Here is a 21,280-nt window from a genome sequence, read left to right as displayed (position 1 = left end):
TGGGATTGAACCCAGACCCATTGGGGTGAGAAAGCAGTCACACTTACGACTACACCACCGGCGCCGGCAATATTATGACAATAGCTATTGTGTGTGGCAAGATAATATCTCAAAATAAGATTATACACGGCGAATGAGAACGACTCAAATTTAAGTTTAGTTCACTCATAATCGCCAAAAGTGCAGGAACTCAGCGATGAGTTAATTTGCCTCATGTTTTTCCAGGTTTTTCCAGGATTTTCCAGGGAAAAATTCCTGAATTTGAGAAAAGTAAAGATTGGATTCACTCAGTCTATTGGTACTACTCCGAGACTGAATAAAATTTTCGTCAATTTCCTCATTTTCCGGCAGATTTTTTAGGTTTCCCACAGGAAACCATGAGACAAATTTTACTCATCGCTGAGTTCCTGCATTTTTGGCGATTATGAGTGAACTAAACTCAAATTTGAGTCGTTCTCATTCGCCGTGTACCATCTGTTTTCTGTTTAAGGCCGTACAACTGCGCCCATTGATTTAACACACGGTGACTCTTTATCCAGGATTCGCTCCTTAAGCCGCTGCGCTGCCATAAAATACTATCTAAATTACACACCTGTGTATAATCCTTATGGGCAGGCTTGCTTCCACTTGGCTTGTAATTATATTTTGTACTTGTTAGATACAGGAAGAGGTTGGAAGGCAAGTGTTTGATACATAAAACCTGTCAAATTCGCTTTCAGATAGTCACAATCAGCGATTTTACGACTCACGAGCGCTCACTCTGAGTGAACGCTCACGAACCATAAATTCGCTGATTGTGACACTCTGAAAGCGAAATTGACAGGTTTCACGTGTCAAATACATACTTTTCAACCTCCCCTTTTAACTTACAAGTACAAAATATCATAAAAAAATGTATCGATTTTATAATTCCGAAAAACATGTTTTTATAGCAAGTGAGTGGAAGCAACCCTGCTTATGGGCGGGGTTGGAGCGCGCTTATGAGCGGCGCGCTTCGACCGTCACCAAATCAGAATTTAACATAAGCGCGGCAATATGAAACGCTTAAATTAAGTACGTCACACTCTAAAGTGCTGTCCAGACTGAGCAGTTATAACATGTTATAACGGTTGTCAAATAATTGCAACACAGAAAGCACCATCAAGATACCGCTATAACATGTTATAACTCTGTAGTCTGAACAAGGCATAAGGGGGACGGGAAGCTAGAAATCTCTTACAAGCAATGTATAAGGTATGGGCAAAACGTTGCGGGAGGGAGGGATGGGGGTTAACTTTTCCTGAATTTCACGTCACGAACTCACTGGATGCCCCCAACATGTTGGCGATATTGGCGTTTTGGTATTATTGAATTTGAAATTGTGGCTATGAATCCATTTTTATTGCTTTTATATATCAGCAGGTTGCTCCGATGTACCAATTTTACGTTGATTATAAAACAATATTTAATATTCAGTTTCCTTCCAACAATTACTGGTAGAATGCAGCAAAACAAGAAGAAACATTGGTTAATCTTAAAGAATTATTTTAATTTAATAATGATTATTTTTCCATAAGTAATTCGATTTCCACCCTAACTACATGGTACCTCTGAATTCGAGTTAAGTAGAGATGACTTTTATTTAATGTTATGCCACAAAACATAGTGTAAAAAATTGAGATTTCATTATGTAGTATAAACTGGTATCTATATCAAAATAACATTGTAAACAGTGGTGAGCATCGCTACCCATTGATTTAGCTATTCGACAAAACGCTAATTTGCTTAACGCGAAATTCATCAATCGACAACCGCTAACCATTTTCCTCCATGTTTGGGACGTTTACTCCATGTATAAATGACGTAGCAAATTGTGGACTAATTTAGACCCCGTTTTCCTGCGTACCATATTTTCCTATACCCAATACATGGCCGGCACAACTTCAGCAAACCCCCCTTCACTCTTAAGCAGAGTTGGTAAATGTACATTATTACTTTAAGTTTAAGGAGCTCGGTGGCTTAGTGGCGACCGTTTTTTCTTACTGAGCAGAAAAAATTGCCAGGCTTGTTTTTATTATAGAAGCCTTACCGGTTCGGAAATATTGTTATGTAAGGTTAATTAATTTATTTATTTATTTCGTCAAGCAAAAGCAGACAATCTACAATGGTTTCAATGTTTTATTTACATGATATGCATTATTTCTATTATGTGCTAGTCGGTTTTTAGTTTGTTCTTTTGACAATGCTCGATCCGGGTTTGAAAACAATTAATTTTATTTATACATCACTTTCACAAAATGGCTGTCACTTTGCTGATTGCGCTGGACCTTTACACAGACGAAATATATAATTTGTTTTAAGTATGATATTTCTTAAACTTCATTATAAGTAAATGAGTACTTAAGGGGGCTAGATTTTGATAAGTTCTTTAGTGGGAATGACACTGATGAAGACTGCACATTGTAGTCGAAATACGTATCGGTCATGGATACCAAAATTAATTAAGTGGAATTAAATGGAAGATAACATTTTTTGCTGTTTTATTTAGCATTCCGCTAACAACCCAATTTCATTACTTCATTATGATGGCTACCAAGCCTTTGGGGATTTTCCTTATTAGAGAGTTGTATAGTTTTTTCTCCTTTAGCTTACTTAAATCTTTGGTTTTTATTAGTTAGGTAGGTTCCGATTCAACACGTTGTAGTTTTATTTTTATACCTATGATCTTGACTTTTTTTACCTAGGGGATGAGTACTTAAGGGGACTAGATTTTGATGAGTTCTTTAGTGAGAATGACACTGATGAAGACTGCACATTGTAGTCGAAATACGTATCTGTCATAGATACCAAAATTAATTAAGTGGAATTAAATGGAAGATAACCTTTTTTGCTGTTTTATTTAAGCATTCCGCTAACAACCCAATTTCATTACTTCATTCATTATGTGACTTGTTCATTTTAACAGAAATATTTAGGATGCACCGGGTCAACCGTGATCACTGTTCGTCATGTTAATTTGAGCTTCTGTGTAAATTTTCAGCAAAATCTGTCATGATTTAGAGGTGCTTCAAGTTAATTTTATGTTTTTAAGGTAATTTACGGCTTATAATATTTGTATCTCGAGACTGAAACGACGAAAACTGCTGAAATAACTTTCATAGCAAAGCTTAATGTGTTGTCTACCAACTTTGTGACCAAAGGTTGGCTATTCAAAGTGATTTTATTGAAGTTTGACATAATATCATGCTCGAAGATATCTTAGAAAGTGAAGAATTTAAAAGCATTTGTTCTACGAATTTTCCACCCATATGATATAAAAATGTGTAGTCTACGGCATAATGTTCCTTGTACTGTTCTAGAAATTTCGTTAAAAAACATAGTTTTCGTGTAGATTCATAATATTTTAATAAATATTTAATATTTATTAAATATATGTATATATTATATATTTAAATATTTTAATTAATAAAGATAAATATATGGGGAAAAGATGTGATACAGAGCATAATGTGATAGCATTATTTAGTATTGACCGTTAATGATTCTCTCGTGCTTAGTACGCATTTTTGAAAGAAAACGGGACTACCCATAAATTGACTAAAATTTAACACATTTATGAGTGATTGCTAGTACAAAAATGAATAAAATTTATGGTGTAAAAAATACACACATTTTAGGTGTAGTCCCGTTTTAGCCGAATATGTATACATTATATGGTCAAATTTGTCATTTTTGCGTATTTTGTGGTTTCCGTGTAGTTGCATTGCTTTTGCAATGACGACCGATGATTATTTCATTGATAGATGATTTTTTTAGAAATATGAATCCTCAGTAGACGTGTTTTTTTTATCAAAGGCAAGTGTCACTCGAGCCATCCAAAACGTTCGTTATTTTATAAAATTGAATTGTTGTTATGGCTCGAGTGAAACTTGCTTTTGTAAGAAAAAAAAAACCTCTGACAGACAGAGTCGGATCTTCCAGTGACAATTTCAAAATTAACAATTTCAAAATGTCGCATAAAAATCATTCAATGGCAAGACAATGTTTAGCCCTGGTTATACTACCACATTCATTTCAAAATTTGGCCACCCAAATTCAGAGAAATTCAGCCATAATTATACAGTGTGAGTTTTGGAATATGCTTTAAGCTAAGGTAACGTTTTAGTATACAAAATTTGATAATCATATTTATATGAAAACCTACAAAATAAGTTTCATTCAGTACGTTCCAAATGACTTTAAATAATTAAAATTGGGCGAAAAATGACAGAGATATAAACATAAACATTTCCATATTTTATATTTGGGGTGACCCAAAACTTTTAATCGGGAGTGTATCTCTCAAATCCATTCTAAATCTGTTCAATATTGCTTTCAAAAAAATCAAAAAATATCTGAATAGTTCTTCAAAGTGACTGTATCTTGAAAATCTAGTCCAGTCCAGGTATAATGAAACTGAACTCCTCAATATTGCTTTCAAAAAATGCGAAAAATATCTGAATAGTTCTTCAAACTGACTGTATCCTGAAAATCTAGTCCAGTCCAGGTATAATGACATTTTTTAAAGAGATGCAGATGCACATTTGCTTCCCAATTTGTCATCGAGGTTCACGGGCTTATCCCAGTTTTTTTCCGGTAACATCGAGTTCTGGCATTTTCCGGGTTTCCCGATTTCCCGGTTTATTGGTCACTCTGATTATTGTTGAAACTGAACTCCTCAACAGTGTGGAATAGCAAATAAAAGAATGCTTTGATGATGTATCGTCTTGGTTTCTTCTGCGTACTAACTAACGAACGGAAAACGTTAGTTTACTAAATTTCGAACTAGGAACTAAGCATACTGTAGCACTGCAATAACTTTTATTTATTGTTTGAACGAATGTTTCTTTGCAATTCAAGCAGGAATGTTGAAAAATTATACTTTAGTGACTTTTTGTCCACCTTAAAAAAAAAGTGACTAAATAAGTCACTAAAAAGTGGTTTCGGAAACTTTCCCATTACCAACAAACTTATCAAATTTTGTTTGGAGAGCCGCCAGAAGCTCTTGGTCTCGGGCTTCTGCAAACTTAGTTCCGATTAAACATGTAGGCTACTTGTATAACAGCAAGGACGGATATCATTAATAAAAGCATATAAACTATAATCTGCTTACTCCTGCAGTTCAAGTCGCTTCATGTTTCATCTGATGACACAATTAATTGGAATTTGGTCACTTTAACTGGCCCAGTTGCACGTGCTAAGGAAGGTCCATTTGTGGTTTCAACCGTTCACGCCCCGACGGTGCCTTATTGTCACCGTCATCATTTGCTGCATAGTGTAGCAGCTCCTCTGTGGGGCTTGCAAGCCAGTCTGCCTTGTTGGTGTGACAACTGTTCAGAAACCCTACTTCATTAGAGCCCCTCCGATGGCTTTCACTGCAACATCCCATGAAATTTGTGCATTCCACGTGGACTGCCTACCCAGGCAGCACGGACAGCATCTGCTACACCAGCATCCACGGCTATGGCCACGAAGTGAAAGCGCTCGCTGACGCTTCACCTGACTCTATATCGATCCGATTTTTTTTGTCGTTATGTAAATATATGCAACAACACAACCAATGGAACGGAAAACTTGTGGGCGGTGGAAATGAGGCTACAGTGACAAAAACGTTTCCAATCATGATTAATTTAAATATTTGTGGGAAAATTGTTTGCGGTGGAAATGGTTTGGTTTATTGATTTATTTTAACTTATTTTTAGTTTTTCACATGGATGCTGCTAATGTTATAAATGATTAATATCGGTGATTTATAAGCAATTTAGTCATCGAATTTTTTTTTTCAAATATAGAATCAATATCATTTAAAATTCATCAGACCATACCTTTCAGAGAACAGAGCAGTCAATGATTGTTGCTATGATGCCATTGTCATAACAGAGCTATGACTGGAGTTAATAAGTAAAACCTCAGCTTGAACTCCGCATTGTGCATGCAGTTTTTAAAGAACAAAGTGTCATATGTTTCATCACTTCCGACTTGTAGGGGCCCAAATCTCACCACACAAGAGTCGTGATACCGTGAATGTTCTAGGAGGGGGGGAGGGGATGGTGGCCGTAAATTTTAATGTAAATCACGTCCAAAATTTATTTATAGAGCCTACAAAATGTATGAATCGATCATTTTGATATCTGCTTCAAATTTTCAATGAAAAAGGATTTCGTTTGTTGGGTATTTCATTGATACCGTAAGAAGGGGTAACATTGGGCCAAAATTGTTTTTTTTTTATTGATTCAAATATCTTGAATATACAGAAAATGATGACAAAAATATAATTCTAGAACACCTGGAGTAAAGTGTAGATAAAATGAACAAACTGTTTTAGTTTATTAGTGCTGTAAAGCTGAATGACATAAATAATAACAAAAACACGTTTTTGAAAATGTCCACTGGCAAACAAAAGTTTAAACACACTTGTATGTGGATAGACTAAGCATCGTCTTAAGCTTTACATACAAAGTACATTGTGATCATATGAAAGTGTACTTCTTATAGGTACACACTTAGAAATAACTAATATTACACGTGACGTATTCCGTCTTTGACATAAAAGATGAGACGTAAACAAACATATATATAACATATAATATTAAGTGCTCCGAGACTGAAATGTTCGTTGCTCGACGAAAAGTACGTTTGATTGAGTACGTTTCGAGTCTATTATGACCCAATTTTATGTCAAAATTGACGCTCGTATATGTCAGTCTCAGAGCACTTACATTTACATGATTTTTTCTAAGTGTGTAGCTACTTTACATTTACATATATTAAGATAGTTTAACCAATTTTATATTTTGGCCCAATGACACCCCCCCTCAGGTTTATTTTTTATTTAAATTTAGTAAAATGAGCTATCAATTTCAATTGTTTCATACGCATCAATTTTATTGACATATCAATCGCATTCATGAAAAAGTTGATTGTGGCCACCGAATCCGGTATTCAGAACATCCGGGTTAAGTCACATAAAGCTAGAAACCATCAATTGTCCTCAGTAAGGTGTTGATTGTGCTATGTTGATGCATCTAGGTTCCATTTCCTAAAATATTTACGATATTTGATAAGTGGCCAATATGACCCGTTAACACCTTATTTGTCACAAAATGTTAACACGCAAAGAAGGTTAAAAGTAACTCTGAAGACAATTCAAATAACAATTTCTAGGGGACCATAATTCCAAGTGAATTCTACCAGGAGCTCCAAAAACTCCTGGCATTATTTCTAAGAGAATTCCGATAATATATTCATAAGAAAATCTGAATATGAAAACAGTTCCATTATTTTTTTGAGAATATACCTAGGTACAGTAATAAGGGAATACTAAGGAGAATTACAAAGGAATAACAATAGAAGTATCGTTGTTTTTGGCGCACATATTTCTTGGATCATGAGGAATAAGTGCACAGAATTGGTGCACTTTTATTAGCGATTTCACATTTCTGAGGAGTCGAGTTTCAAATGCAAAATACAATAGTAGTTGATCACGAAGTAGGGAAGTAAGTTCGTTGGTTCTCGGTCCATGTGATGATGGGTCGATAGGTAGGGTCCAGGTGTGGGAGCTGCCTTCCTGGCGTCGGTAGCAATGGTCAAGAATGACAAAATCAAGAATAAAAAATCCAATAGTAGTTATGGATAGAATTCTGTGGTAGATAATGACTCAGAGAATTCCACGGGAGATGCAGAGAAAAATTTACTGTGAAGAATTCGATACGCAGAAAATAGATTAAAACAATCAACAAGTAACAATAATTAGGAGAAATAGGCGTGATTCTGTGGCACATGAAAATACTCGGAAGTTGTAACATTTATCGAAGCGATTTAAAAAAAAAATATTAGGGATAGTGAAATTAAAAAAATAATGTTTTTGATTTTTAACATTTAAGAAATCTATTGCTTTCGAAAAAATGTTTACTATCAGAATCCTTGGGATATAAGGCAATTTACACTCTGAGACGTTTATTTTGTTTGTGCATGGAATCAGAATTAGATAAAATGATGTTCGGGAATTAGCTTAAATTTAAAATTCAAGACGATACATTGTGGATTTATTGCCCCTTCTATGTTTCTTTATTTATTTTCGGACGGTATCTGTACCGCAACGTAAACGCCAATTACCAACGCCAGGGAGGCGACTTGACCTAAACCTTACAAATCGAGTCCATGCACCCATGAAGTGGTGGGCATGGACTCATGTTTATCACTCAACAACAAGCGCCGTGTTAACCTGGCACTTGATTTTTGACGTAGGATTACATATTGGCGTGCAATTTCAAAAAAACAAAATCGACAGCGTTACGAAAAGTGGTCAGGTTTTGACCACTTATAACTCCTTCAATAGCCGATGGATTCTAATTCTAAAAAAGCCAATCGGTTGGAAATTCTTCTACAAATCTACTAAATTGAATACCTTATCAATTTTCAATAGGTCACTATTGAAAATTACACAAATATACAACTGTTGAAATGATGATTGTCAAAAAGCGTTTTCCCTAACACAGATTTCAAAATCGAATTCCATCCGGTCTCGCCACATGGTGCTTATCAACCCCCTGCAATGCGATCTAGTTCTACAAACTATCAAAAACATCAGCAGCGCTGGTGATCCACCACATATTTAAGCTCTAACCATGTAACATTAATTTTGACGAATTGACGAGCACAATTTGCGTGAATCATTCTTTGCTATAACATTATCTAGAAAACTCTATCTATTTTCCGCAACGCGGCGCGACATGTACCATGCTTAATCATAGAGGAACATTGTTCCCCAGTACACAACGAAAGGCTGCCCACAAGCAACGAGGTATAGCCCACATGAGCGTCCATTCACCGAAGAAGGAGGAAGAAGCCGCACCGCTACTGATCGGATTCAGTAGCTCTTCGTGAGTCACTGTGGACCATCTATGCCAAGCGCGTCATCGTCGTTGCAAATAACATACAGCTCTCTAGCCTAATCCGTGTTGAACACCCTAATAGCTCAGCATTACTCAACCATCACCACAAAACGGTTCTTTTCAAGACCACCATACATTTTTGTTGTTCAAGTTAATTTTCAGTGAACTTTCGCTCGCCTTGCTGCCAGCCACAAGCTCTTTGATAATGTACCCAGCAACCAAACGTTTGTGGTCAAATGCGTAACAGTATTGAAGTGGTACTTACACATTCTCGCGATGACCGTATACCGCATGACCTTGTCAATTAACCAGAAAAACTTCGAATTAAGATAGGGTTTTCTTCAGGACGCTTGAAAAAAGCAAAACACTCCAATTTTTATATAATTGATCGCGAATATCTAAATATATTGGAAAATTTTAGCAAGAAATTCCTCCAATCAATTTTCGCTTTTGTTTCATTATCTATTGAATAAACTCAAAATTAATTTGGAGAGAGGAGTTTTTTTTCAAATTCAATTAACCCTCACTACGTCTCTGTAATAACGTATTTTTGGCAGTTATATGCAAGGATAACGTACTTCAGCGTAATATTTTAGAAAGCATTTGGCTATGATACAGTAGACGTAATTTAAACTGATGAAACTCGCTAAACAGTTGTCTAGAGACATACTATCACTTCACCAGCAAATTACAACAGAGAAGCAATCACAAGTAAATATCCATTCGATTCCAATTTGTAGTACCTTGGTTGCCTAGGTGCTATGTTGCGACAGAAATAGCTCCCATGTCGCTGCCTCGCGCAATTTAAAATCCATCAATTCCATGTGGTTCGAGCAGGGAATCGGCACTAATGAGTACATAATTATAAATTTGTCCTACCCAGAGCAGCACATTGCTCGGAAAACTTTGCACGCAAGTTATGCAAATGTAGGTATATGTATGTAGCTGGAAATTCCACAATCCGGTTCCCACACCACCGATCTAGCTGCATGGTACGCAAATAACTGCAAAGTGTGATTAGTTATGCTCCGAGCAGTAAACGAACAATAGGAATTAGGACATTGAATTTGAATTATTTCTATTTACATTGAGATGACTAATATGATACGTAGCGAAGCACAAGTAGAATGGTGTCGATTTTCTGGAATTCATCGGCAAACATGTTAGGGACAAAAGTTATTTTTTCCAGTGATTTTTGTTTAATAATAAATCAAAATAACGTTCTTTAGGTTTGAATATGAAAGTGTGTTCACAAGCCTCTCTTTGTGTTGCCTTGATTAATTGGGACCTCAAATAGCCTAGTCGGTAAAGGCACGTATTACAAAGTCGGTCGAGGAGATCGTTGAAAATTTTCTCGACTTCCCTGGGCATGGAGTATAATTGTGTCTACCACGCATTGATTAGCATAGAAATATTTCAATTAATAACTGTGGAAGTGCATCTAGAACACTAAATTAAGAGCCGGCAAAACGCTCGCTACAGAAGCGAAGAAGTAACATTTGTCGAAAATATGTTTGAAACCAAGAATACGATGTGGTTTTCTGTACATGGGACGAAGACAAAATGCGTTATCTTCTCAAACACCCAAATGCCGCACGTGTTCAGTACCAGTCAGTGATTCGCAAATGTAACGCCCCGTTCGGCCAACCCAGCAGACAATTAATCACCAGCTCGTAAATTGGAATGTTACTTTTTGCAACAACAACAGTTTTCTTTCTTTCTTGCAATTGCCCTGTAAGCAACAGTCGTACGTATCTCAGATCGTTTCTTCTATCTCATTTGCTCTCGGGACGAACGATACCTACCTGCATGGCAGGATACAAGGTGCCACAAGCCACGTTGTCGTTGTCGTCGGCAAACCTCGCGATCCCTGGCAGCTGGTATCGCGTTCTTACGCCGCGCCGGTCGGGTCGGTGGTGCCATCGAAGGAGCCCCATACAGTGACCAAGAGCGAGAATATAAAAACATGTCACATATTTCATTTCTACGATATAATAAAATACGTTGAATTTCATTTGTTCGTTTCTTTTTATTACTTTTCATTTCAGATTAAAACGAAATCGGCGCGCAGCTGCGGTGTGGTGTGCTGCACAACCCATTCGCGAAGGAAGAAAATTTCATGATTCATGCAAACAGAATTTCTACCACTGGATAACGACATTCGAAATAGGAACGCGAAGCATGAAAACATGAAATAACTTTTCAAGAATTCCAGCCAAATAATCGCAAGTGTGTTGATTGCGTCTTTCAGTGAATGTTTCAGTTTATTTCAGCACCGTGCTGTTCCAATTCAGGCAGGGGTCAAAACAAAAACACTCCTTGTTACCTTGATGTTTAAATTGCCTAGTTTGATTTTGTTTTGAACCATCCTAGCTCTGAAAAAAAGTGTGCGAAAAGCTTTTCCATAGAAAAAAAAAACCGTGAACGTGTATTCCGTGAAAATGTGTAATACAAAAGTGAACTCCCCCAAAATGTGTGCACATTATTGGGGTTTTGTGGCAATCCTCATGGTATCGGTGTTTGCGGTTGGGGCCTACGGTGGATCATGCCGGGAATCGTCCTTGTGCTGCAACGGGCGCGATTCATCCTGTGTGGTGCAAAAAGCTCCGCTGAATGCGATTATCGAGGATTTAAATGATAAGCCTTGTTACTGTGATCACGCCTGTTTGCGGCTCGGCGATTGCTGTGAGGATTTCAAATCCCACTGTGGTGGTAAGTATACTGCTTCCGGCTATGTACACAGCCACTCTTCTATAAATGTATATTGTTTAATGCTTTCACATACAGATTACGAAAACAGGCTGCATGCATGAATAGTTATTATCCTGGAATAGAGGTTTAATTCACATTTCCTGCCAACTGGGGTTATCCTTTCTTCTATTTAAAACTGAAGCTTTCATGAACATGGCTTTTGCCACAAAAGCCTTATTTATTGCTTGAGTTAAAATATTTTACGTGGCCGTCAATTTTAAACTGCCGTCGATACAGGGATAACGTTGTTAACCTCCTCCTTTTTGTATCGAATAAGTTGTTAACGGGTTATATTGAGCCGGTTTTCAAAATGAATTTGAGTAAGGATTTTTGATTGAATCTATACGGCAGCTTATTTAATGTACCATAAAAAACGAAAACGCTCCCATAAAAAAGTGTGCTATGTACCAATAAGAAATAGCCATTCCACGCAAAATGACGAATCAGAAAAATGGCAGCCCTAAGTATGCACCTATATAATTGATAAACGATCCATACAATATTGAAAAACGTTCCATTAAAGACATCCAAATGATCTATAAAACATCGGAGAAAATCCCCAAAAAAGTGTGGATGATCCATAAACAATATTAATATTATCAATATTTTATGTAAAATAGCAATACAATTGTAAAAATGTGCTAAAGAATGTGCATTGGAATTGTACGCATTACCCATAAACGTATTGCAATTGATCCATAAAACATTCAACAATAAACCTTAAACTAAAGAAAGTGATCCATAAAAAATCAAGAAAAATCAAGTTTGCGCACTTAAAAATATAGGCATGATCCATAAATTAGACGTATATTATTCATGTTTAGGATACTATTTTTTAAAATTTTGATCCATAAACCTTGAAAAATTGCTCCACTGTATATCTACTTAGATTTACTGTCCTGCCCGTGTATTTTAGGTAGAGGTGCGAAGCGACGCGCAAGCATCTAGAATTAACTTCCAAAAGCAGATTCTATAATAATATTCTAAAGAAGCTTCCTATGGAAGCTTCATTTAGAAACTTCTTTAAGAAGCTTATTCTAGACGCTCGTCCATCGTTGCGCTCTTCTGACAAAAAAAACACAGGCAGAACAGTAAACCTGAGTAGCTACGCAGCTATGTAGCAATTTTCCACACCCAACCGGTGAATGTAAGATTCGCTTACAATTATGTGGGATTCATCATCAGAGGATGTAAGTGGAGACCGCATGAACCGAGGATGCGATATACCTAGCTGCGGTCCAATGCAAGAAAATTGGAGACCGAAAAATGTAGAGTGTATTAGTGAGGTAAATTTATTATGTCGAAAAAAAAATAGGAAAAAGATTGCCGACTGGACTCGAACCACGAACGTTGCGAATATCAGACCTGTTCTTTCTCCACTGCTCTCTCCATACTTCTGAATATGGATAGCTTAAAAGCAAACAAGAAGCGTTCCTTTCCTCTCACACTCGACTTCGTATGCTTTTTCTTCTGGAGAGATTCGTGGCAAGGGTGTGCGTCGTTCTACCATGTTATACATAAAAATCAAGGCAAATGCTTGCTTGTGTAGGTGAAAGCACAGACAGAACACGAAATAAAAAAGGCAAAAAACCATTACATCGCCTGTAAGGTCAACTTCTAACATTCGCTGCGATGTTCATGAACAGAGGATGATAGGAAATGGAACTAACATTCATTGTAATAGATTTTTGGTTTGCGTGCAAGGTTTATGGATCAAATTTAAAAAAAAACTAGCTACTGAAGTAGGTTAGTTGGAGGGGGAATTCGTGAAAATATTGAATTTAATAACCCTATATTTGCTTAATCTAGATACTACAATTTGATCCTAAAATCTGGTAACCTACAATTTCCAGTTCCTAAACACTATATTTATACTTGATTTACCCTAAGTAACTTGTAAGTAGCTCATTCTACATCGTTTGCGTGCCTAACTAAAATAATAATTGAATCCCTGGAGGATTCTCTTCCTCCAGCGCTTTTCTCCTGCTGCAACAGGTCTAGGGATTCCTCCAGGCTGACCTCATTGGTACTTCCTTTTCCAGATTCGGATCCGGCATCACTCCTCGCAATATTCTTTCTGCTAGATGGTTTTTATAATGGGTCCATAAATCGCAGATATCACACTGGACCATATTATTTACGTGGTCATGGTCTTCACAAATTGTACAGTTTTAATCGCTGTTCTGTTCTTAACTCAACGGTGGTGTTAATCCCTCTGACATTTTGAGGTTATATCCGATGTTGTTCTTCAAGAATGTTCGGATTTATGAAAGCAACTTCCTCAGAGCAGTCTCGTTTTGGACAGCTTGAAGCTGAAATAGGTTTTATTATAAGCATTAATATTGGTTTAGATTTTATATTAGTTTAATAAAACCTATTTCAACACCGATAAAAATTCTGAATTTTAATTGTGATGTAAACATTCATCCACGTAAACTTGTACTTCATTTCACACAACCGAGCAACTTGTAAACAATGTTGTTTACAAAGATGGGCTTTTGTATACAACATTTGCTACATTGCATGAAATGTCTCAGAACTTAACATGATTCATAATGTAAACTTATATGATATGTGACGCTCCATTTATGTACATCATATTGAACAGAAATTTACACTACTTTTTCGAACTGTGAGCTTCAAGCTGTCCAAAACGAGACTGCTCTGAGGAAGTTGCTTTCATTAATCCGAACATGGCTATATTCTTAAGTGCGCAAACTTGATTCTCTATGGATCACTTTCTTTAGTTTAAGGTTCACTGCTGCATGTGTTATGGATCAATTGCAATATCTTTATGGGTAATTCGTATAATTTCAATGCTCATTCTTTCTAAATTTAGCGGTACATTTTTACAATTGTGTTGCTAAATTTTACATAAAATATGGATCATATTGATATTTTTTTTTTTTTTGACCATTCACATTCATTGGCAGTCTCAATACCTATCGATTTTTCTATTTTTGCTCATATTCAAGAATCTCGGAAAAAAACCCGGAAAATTCTTCTCACTTTTGAGAAAATCCACAATTTTTTGTCAGTCTAATTAGCCGTAAAGCTTCCTGAAATACATCTTAAGAACATTCTAATGAAGAACGTTGAAGAAGTTTCTCGAATGGTTGGTTAGGATGTGGTCTTGGGCACACGGTGTGGCAATCACTGAACTTACATTCGAATTCGCATGTGATTTGAGGTGCACAATGGCTTTGGGCCTAGTCACTGAGGACACCCGGGAACATAACCGGGTGTAGTCATTGTGGTCTTGGGCACTCGATATCGCTACCATTGAAAGTTTAGGTGACGCAAGATAGAATTTGGCTCAAATCAGAGGGGGTTATTCCGAGAGTCGAAGTGACTTTTGTCACTAGTGAAATGAGAAAAGTCACATCATGGTGTCGTGACTCTCTGTGCAAATCAAATGAAAAGTCACATCACCACGACGTGACTTTTCTCACTTTACTAGTGACAAAAGTCATTTCGACTCTCGGAATAACCCCCCGAGGCTTGTCACTCCCCAGGGGCCACCCGGAAATGACTACTATTGTCCTTGACTTCGAATTCTCATGTGATATAAGGTGTCACATAGCGGTACCGGTGGTCTAGTGGTAAGCGTGATTGCTCTCACCCCAAGGTGTCACATGATGGGTTTGGCCCAAATCAAAAACTGGCAACATCCCCGAGGGCACCCAGAACCCGGTTGTATCCAATATGGTCTTGAGCACTTGAGGCATAAAAATCTCTGGTCACGTCTTCCTTCGGAAGGGAAGTAAAGCCGTTGGTCTCGGCCCATGTATGTGTGTTTGAATGGGTGCGCAGGTGTGGAAGCTGCCTCCCTGCACATTCGATTGCCGTCATTGGATGCCAACCGATGTCCGTCCGTAATTGGCACTAAAGGGTGATACGGTCAAAATTTGGTCAATATCAACTTGACGTATTTCTTTCAATTTTGCATTTAAAAAACCTGAACACCCCTCATTTTGAAGGTGTGTGTATGTAGAATGTTGCTCCTATTTTGATTTTGGAATTCACTCTTCAGTTGTCAAAATGCCGTCCAAGCAAGAAGAGCAGCGTATCAAAATTTTGCTCGCGCATCGCGAAAATCCGAGCTACTCGCACGCAAAGTTGGCAAAATCGCTAAAAGTTGCCAAATCAACCGTTACAAATGTAATTAAAGTGTTTGGGGAACGTTTGTCGACAGCCAGGAAGTCTGGATCGGGGGGAAATCGAAAACCGGAAGCCGCGGAGACGACAAAGAGAGTTGCCGGTAGTTTCAAGCGAAACCCTAACCTCTCTCTCCGAGATGCCGCAAATAAGCTGGGTGTATCGTCTACAACCGTGCATCGAGCCAAAAAACGAGCCGGACTATCGACTTACAAGAAGGTAGTGACTCCAAATCGCGATGATAAACAAAATACGACGGCCAAAGCGCGATCCCGGAGGCTGTACACGACGATGCTGACGAAGTTTGACTGCGTGGTAATGGACGACGAAACCTACGTCAAAGCCGACTACAAGCAGCTTCCGGGACAGGAGTTTTATACGGCAAAAGGAAGGGGAAAGGTAGCAGATGTTTTCAAGCACATGAAACTGTCAAAGTTCGCAAAGAAATATCTGGTTTGGCAAGCCATCTGTACCTGTGGCTTGAAAAGCAGCATTTTCATAGCTTCTGGGACTGTCAACCAAGAAATTTACGTGAAAGAGTGTTTGAATAAACGTCTGCTGCCTTTCCTGAAGAAACACGGTTGTTCCGTACTGTTTTGGCCGGATTTGGCATCTTGCCATTACGGTAAAAAGGCCATGGAGTGGTACGCCGCCAACAACGTGCAGGTGGTTCCCAAGGACAAGAACCCTCCCAACACGCCAGAGCTCCGCCCAATTGAGAAATACTGGGCTATTGTCAAGCGGAACCTAAAGAAGACCAAAAAACTGCTAAGGGCGAGCAGCAGTTCAAGGCAAACTGGCTTTCTGCGGTGAAGAAGGTGGACAAGGTGGCTGTACAAAATCTGATGGCAGGGGTCAAGCGTAAGGCCCAGCAATTCGGATTTGGAAAAGCGGAAGCCTAACTGAATATTTTTCCTGAATTTTATACTAATTGAACTTGAAAAAGAAATTTAATTTGATTTTTTAAATAAACGATTTCACCGATTTACACGCGTTTTCCCTTGACCAAATTTTTACCGTATCACCCTTTAGAACAGAGACCGACATTAAAAAAAATTAATGATTTGGCATTGAGCTTGTATTATTTGGAGCAGTGATTGCTGAGGAACATGAATTACTTTATTTTGAGTCACATATACACACCCACACACAAGCCAACAAAAGCTATTTTCAGGTAAAACCTGAGCGGTGTGTAGTTGATTCAAGTTATTTTCCTTGAAAATATACATTTTTATGCCTTTATTTACATCCACTCTCAAATTGGGTAGCTTAATTAAAAAAATACCGGTTTTATACATGATCCGAAAGAGCTTCGTTTTCTAAGCACAACGATATTTGTATCGATCTTTCCACGGGATGTATTGCAAATTTCGTTATTTGTTTTGTTGGATCATATTGTTGGAAAGAGATTATCTTATTCCCGCGGGCTCCTTTTTGGCCCTTCATACAGCAGTATGTTGAATTCAGAATGATTACGACATTTGATCTTGCTGTTAAGTGGAGTCGCATGCAGGGCAAGACCCAAGCTAGGATGGTGGCTTCTTACATACATGTATACAACGATATTTTTATCGATCTTATAGACATTCATCTGACTTTTTAACTGACGATAAATCTTTTAGATGACAGCTCGCTCCCATACAAAGTCGCCCCGAGGGGTGATTTCTGCGAAAGTAGTCGCACTTATTTATAATAGTTCCATTGCACAAAAAATTGATGAAATGTTGGACTTCAGTTCCATTTTTAATGCAGATTACGAATTTGTATTTACCTCAACAACCCAATTGGCACCTAATTTCCAGAGCAAAATCGAAAACTCGTTCTTGACTTTCTCATTATTACTTTACAATTGCTTGATTGGACCAACGTTTAGTAAAGTTCGGAACTAGAAAAAAAAATGGTTAACTTTTCATCAGATCCGTGTACTTGGGTGGTTTAATTTACTTTGCAGAGAATATTTACAACCTTTAGTGTTGCAATTAATTAAACTACTATTTTCAATTGTATGAATAAATTTGTCCAGGCTCTAAATTACATTTGTATTATTATTTTACAATTTAACTAAACAGGAACATTTAATTAGATGTAATATGAGTGTTTATTAAAATATCTTATCTTTCGAACGAAATGGAGCTTTGGTGTTGATTTTGATCGTTGGATTCCTTTTTCCAGCACAAGTTGTACTTTTTTTTACAGCCATTCTAAGTGAGTACGCAAAACTGAGGTAAAATCCAATCTCAAATTCTTCTTGAAATTAAAACAGAATCAATGTTTTAGTACTGCCCATAGCTCCGCTACCATCGTGCAAGGGCTGAAGGGGGGTATTTAGTGTAGCCGGTCTGAATATTCAAATGTAGAAGTGCCTTAAGCGACCAAACACCTCGATTAACATGAATCGTATCCCATCCTTCCTACGAAAAGTAAGCCAAACAAATTAGCTTTTTCAGGACTATGAGTAATTGGTCCATCACGTCTGAGCTACCGTTCCTGGTATGGTGCATTGTCGAGGAGTTGTTTCATGAGTTGGGGTGTTAATCTGTGTATATGTCTCCAACTTATAGTGCGTTAAGTGACTTTATTGATATGTTATCTAAGCAAACAGTTGCGAATGGACACAAAAGCACAAAACCATAGTCTGCAACGCTATTCAACTACCTCAAGTACCAACATTTCCCTTTATCCAAAGAATAGCCAGCATCGGTCGGTAGAACAGACCTCAGACGAGATTTGTTATCATTGCAAGCACGTCCACGCAAACGCTGCTTTGATGCGCCTGATTTGCATAAGCGCACTATATTCCAATTATATTTTATGTGCAAAACTTACACGCTACTATGCGTTGTACGGTTTCGTCAAACACGTAGAGAGCCGTACATCGTGCAATGTTGGCGATAAAAACAATGTCCACACTACACTGAGTCTGCTGAAACATGGCTATAGTGTTCAACAAAATTGAAAATTTTAAATTCAAATTCAAATGACAAAAACAGTTCTATGAATAGAATTAGTCGCATGTTTGGAAATATGCAAACTATGGAACTCACTCGGTGCAACATTGAAATAAACCGAGTAACTCGTAAACAGAAAAGGCAAGTTCCAATGCAACACTGAGTAGAGGAAACTGGGTGGATGAGTGATGCCTGATGCATCAGGTATTACGTTCACCTGAAATGTTGCGACATAAAACCATAAAACTCTAACGGCGTTTTCGTGAGCGCACTGGCACTGGCGTGGTGGGCGTTTCGAGGCATCACATCTTCCCAGACCTAAGGATCACATTTCGTTTTTCAATAGACGACCGTCTCGTGTCGTGGGGAGCCGGAAATGGAAATTGATGGGAAAATTTCCCGCTTCATACTTTGTTGCACCCGTCTTACAACGGAGGAGCAGTAAAATAATGGTTCGCCCGCGGGTAAGAAAAATGTGTTGGAGAAGGTAGCTAGATAGGTAAGGTAATGTTCCTCCCGAGAGAAAAGCGACGACGATGACGTTAAAAGTGTTCACATACAAAAGACGCGCTAGCGCCGGAATGAGTGTGGAATATTTAATCGCTTTTTTCCGCAGATGAAGATCAGTACTAACGAAAAAAAAAAAAGATTCAGTTATTACATTCAGACTTTTGTGGAACAGAAGATAGAAAGTAGAGTAAGATGCTCAGCTCTGTAGGACTACGTATGTGTTTTCTATGTATGGGTATATTTTGCGAGTACGAAAAATTTACATGTAACGAAAAATGGAAGCGGCTTTTTTTTCGATAGTTAACCAACTGCAGTTCTAATAGGCTAGCATCTCGGTTGGGCTCTCCATGCGATACACAATACTAACAGACGACTTGAGCTATGGTGCTCACTAGGTTACTGCAGCTTTCAGGCTCGTATTGTGATCAAATGTGTGCATTAGATTACGACCATAAATCCGGAGAACCCTGAAATCTGGGCGCAATCGCCCCTGCAAACAAACACGTCAATCGTTGGTCTCCCACGAACAAAAGAACAATCTTGCAAACAAACTATACCAAATCATAGAGGAACTATTCATCTACCTGTTTGTGTTATTAGTTTTTCCAGATTGAGTTCCAATTCACGAGAAACCGGCAAATGACGTGCCTATCTACAAAAGCAACTACGCCCCAACCTCGAAGCTCTCCGGAAATATGTGATAAATCATGTAATTGTAAATGGAATACAATAATGTCCCGATTTTGCCAGCCCCCTTTTTTGAAAATGTTTTCCAATGTTCAACAAAACCCATGCCTTTTTTCAGTAATCTTCTTGAACCTATTGCACCAAAGTATACTTTAAATATCCCTCTTAACGCTGAATGAAGAAAATTTAGATTTATGGGTATGTGAAATTATTGAAAGAAAAAAATCTGAAGCGCGGAGGGGCTGACAAAATCGGGTCATTACTGTATTTAAAATAAATAAATTCATGCTTACCTTTTTATGGTTGTTTGATTATTAATTGCTACGCCTACCTGCAAGACCGAAAAAAAGCGAAAGTTTAGATTTTTTTTCTCGAAAACGACGCAACATATTGAAAATCGGTTTTCTGCCGTTTATTGAACACACATTAAATGGTACATTTATCAGTCGATGCTGTAAAAACGAGGTGCCCCAAACGGCTGCTCCCCGTGGACGATGTTCTAAAAACGCTTTTTGCGGTACCAACTGCGGTTTGTGATGTAATCATCTGAAATAAAAAAAAAAAACCATGCCAAATCGTTAAGCATGTGTTAAACTAGTCCTTGATCGTTCGTTTTTTTTTTATTTTTTTGACAAAATGGCGGCCTTGCAAAGTTGAAGTGCCGATTTTTGATCCTTAAAATTTATCTTTGATCGGCTGTAAAAAATCGAAATTAAATGATAGACGAAATCCGAACGACCGTGGACTGCACAAAATAGTACTGAATAGAAATCAAAACGAATCGGACGAATCGAATGTATGCATTTCGAGAAATTTTTGGCACCGGTTTTGAAAATATGATTCCGAGATAATCGCGTTTAAAGTTTCAAGTTGGGTTTAGTCCACTATAAGTGAATATTTTTGTACGTCGCATAACTTTTACAATTTTCATCGGATCAACTTGATCTTTTTAAGAAATATTATTTACTTCATATACTTTCGATTAGGACAATAAAAAAATCGATTTTTTGAAAGTTTGCAGGTAGGCGTAACCCCTTAAAATACTGTGTAGAATTTACCTCATTATTCCTCAGCTCCATAGATTTCCGTTCCTGCGTGGTTTTTGTGATATAACCACGCTCGGCATATTACACTGTAGTACGACTTGGGCGTGCACCATGCAAGTAACACATCTCTCGTCAAGATGATGGGATATGGGGTAATGGTGAAGGGATATAGAAAACGAATAAAAGAACAGAGAGAAAGGTATTAGTATTGGTTACATTAACATTAACATTACATTAACCCCCCCCCCCCACACACACACACACACAC

At 37.7% G+C, this 21,280-nt stretch overlaps 1 protein-coding gene across 1 annotated transcript in view; it reads left to right on the top strand.

Moving 5' to 3' along the window:
- Window positions 1–21,280, top strand: part of LOC135712115 (somatomedin-B and thrombospondin type-1 domain-containing protein-like) — a 119,971-nt gene that overhangs the window by 43,033 nt on the left and 55,658 nt on the right. Inside the window, exon 2 of the mRNA XM_065235118.1 lies at window positions 10,961–11,624. Coding sequence (XP_065091190.1) covers window positions 11,354–11,624 — 271 coding nt within the window. The 5' untranslated portion in view covers window positions 10,961–11,353. The remainder of the gene's footprint in view (window positions 1–10,960; window positions 11,625–21,280) is intronic.

Source organism: Ochlerotatus camptorhynchus, unplaced genomic scaffold, assembly GCF_037179485.1.
Source record: "Ochlerotatus camptorhynchus isolate MF236.1 unplaced genomic scaffold, CSIRO-AGI_Acam_v1.1 ptg000003l, whole genome shotgun sequence".
Lineage (NCBI taxonomy): Eukaryota > Metazoa > Arthropoda > Insecta > Diptera > Culicidae > Ochlerotatus > Ochlerotatus camptorhynchus.
Note: the sequence above shows the minus strand (reverse complement) of the source record. Positions and strands in the feature narration are given on the sequence as shown.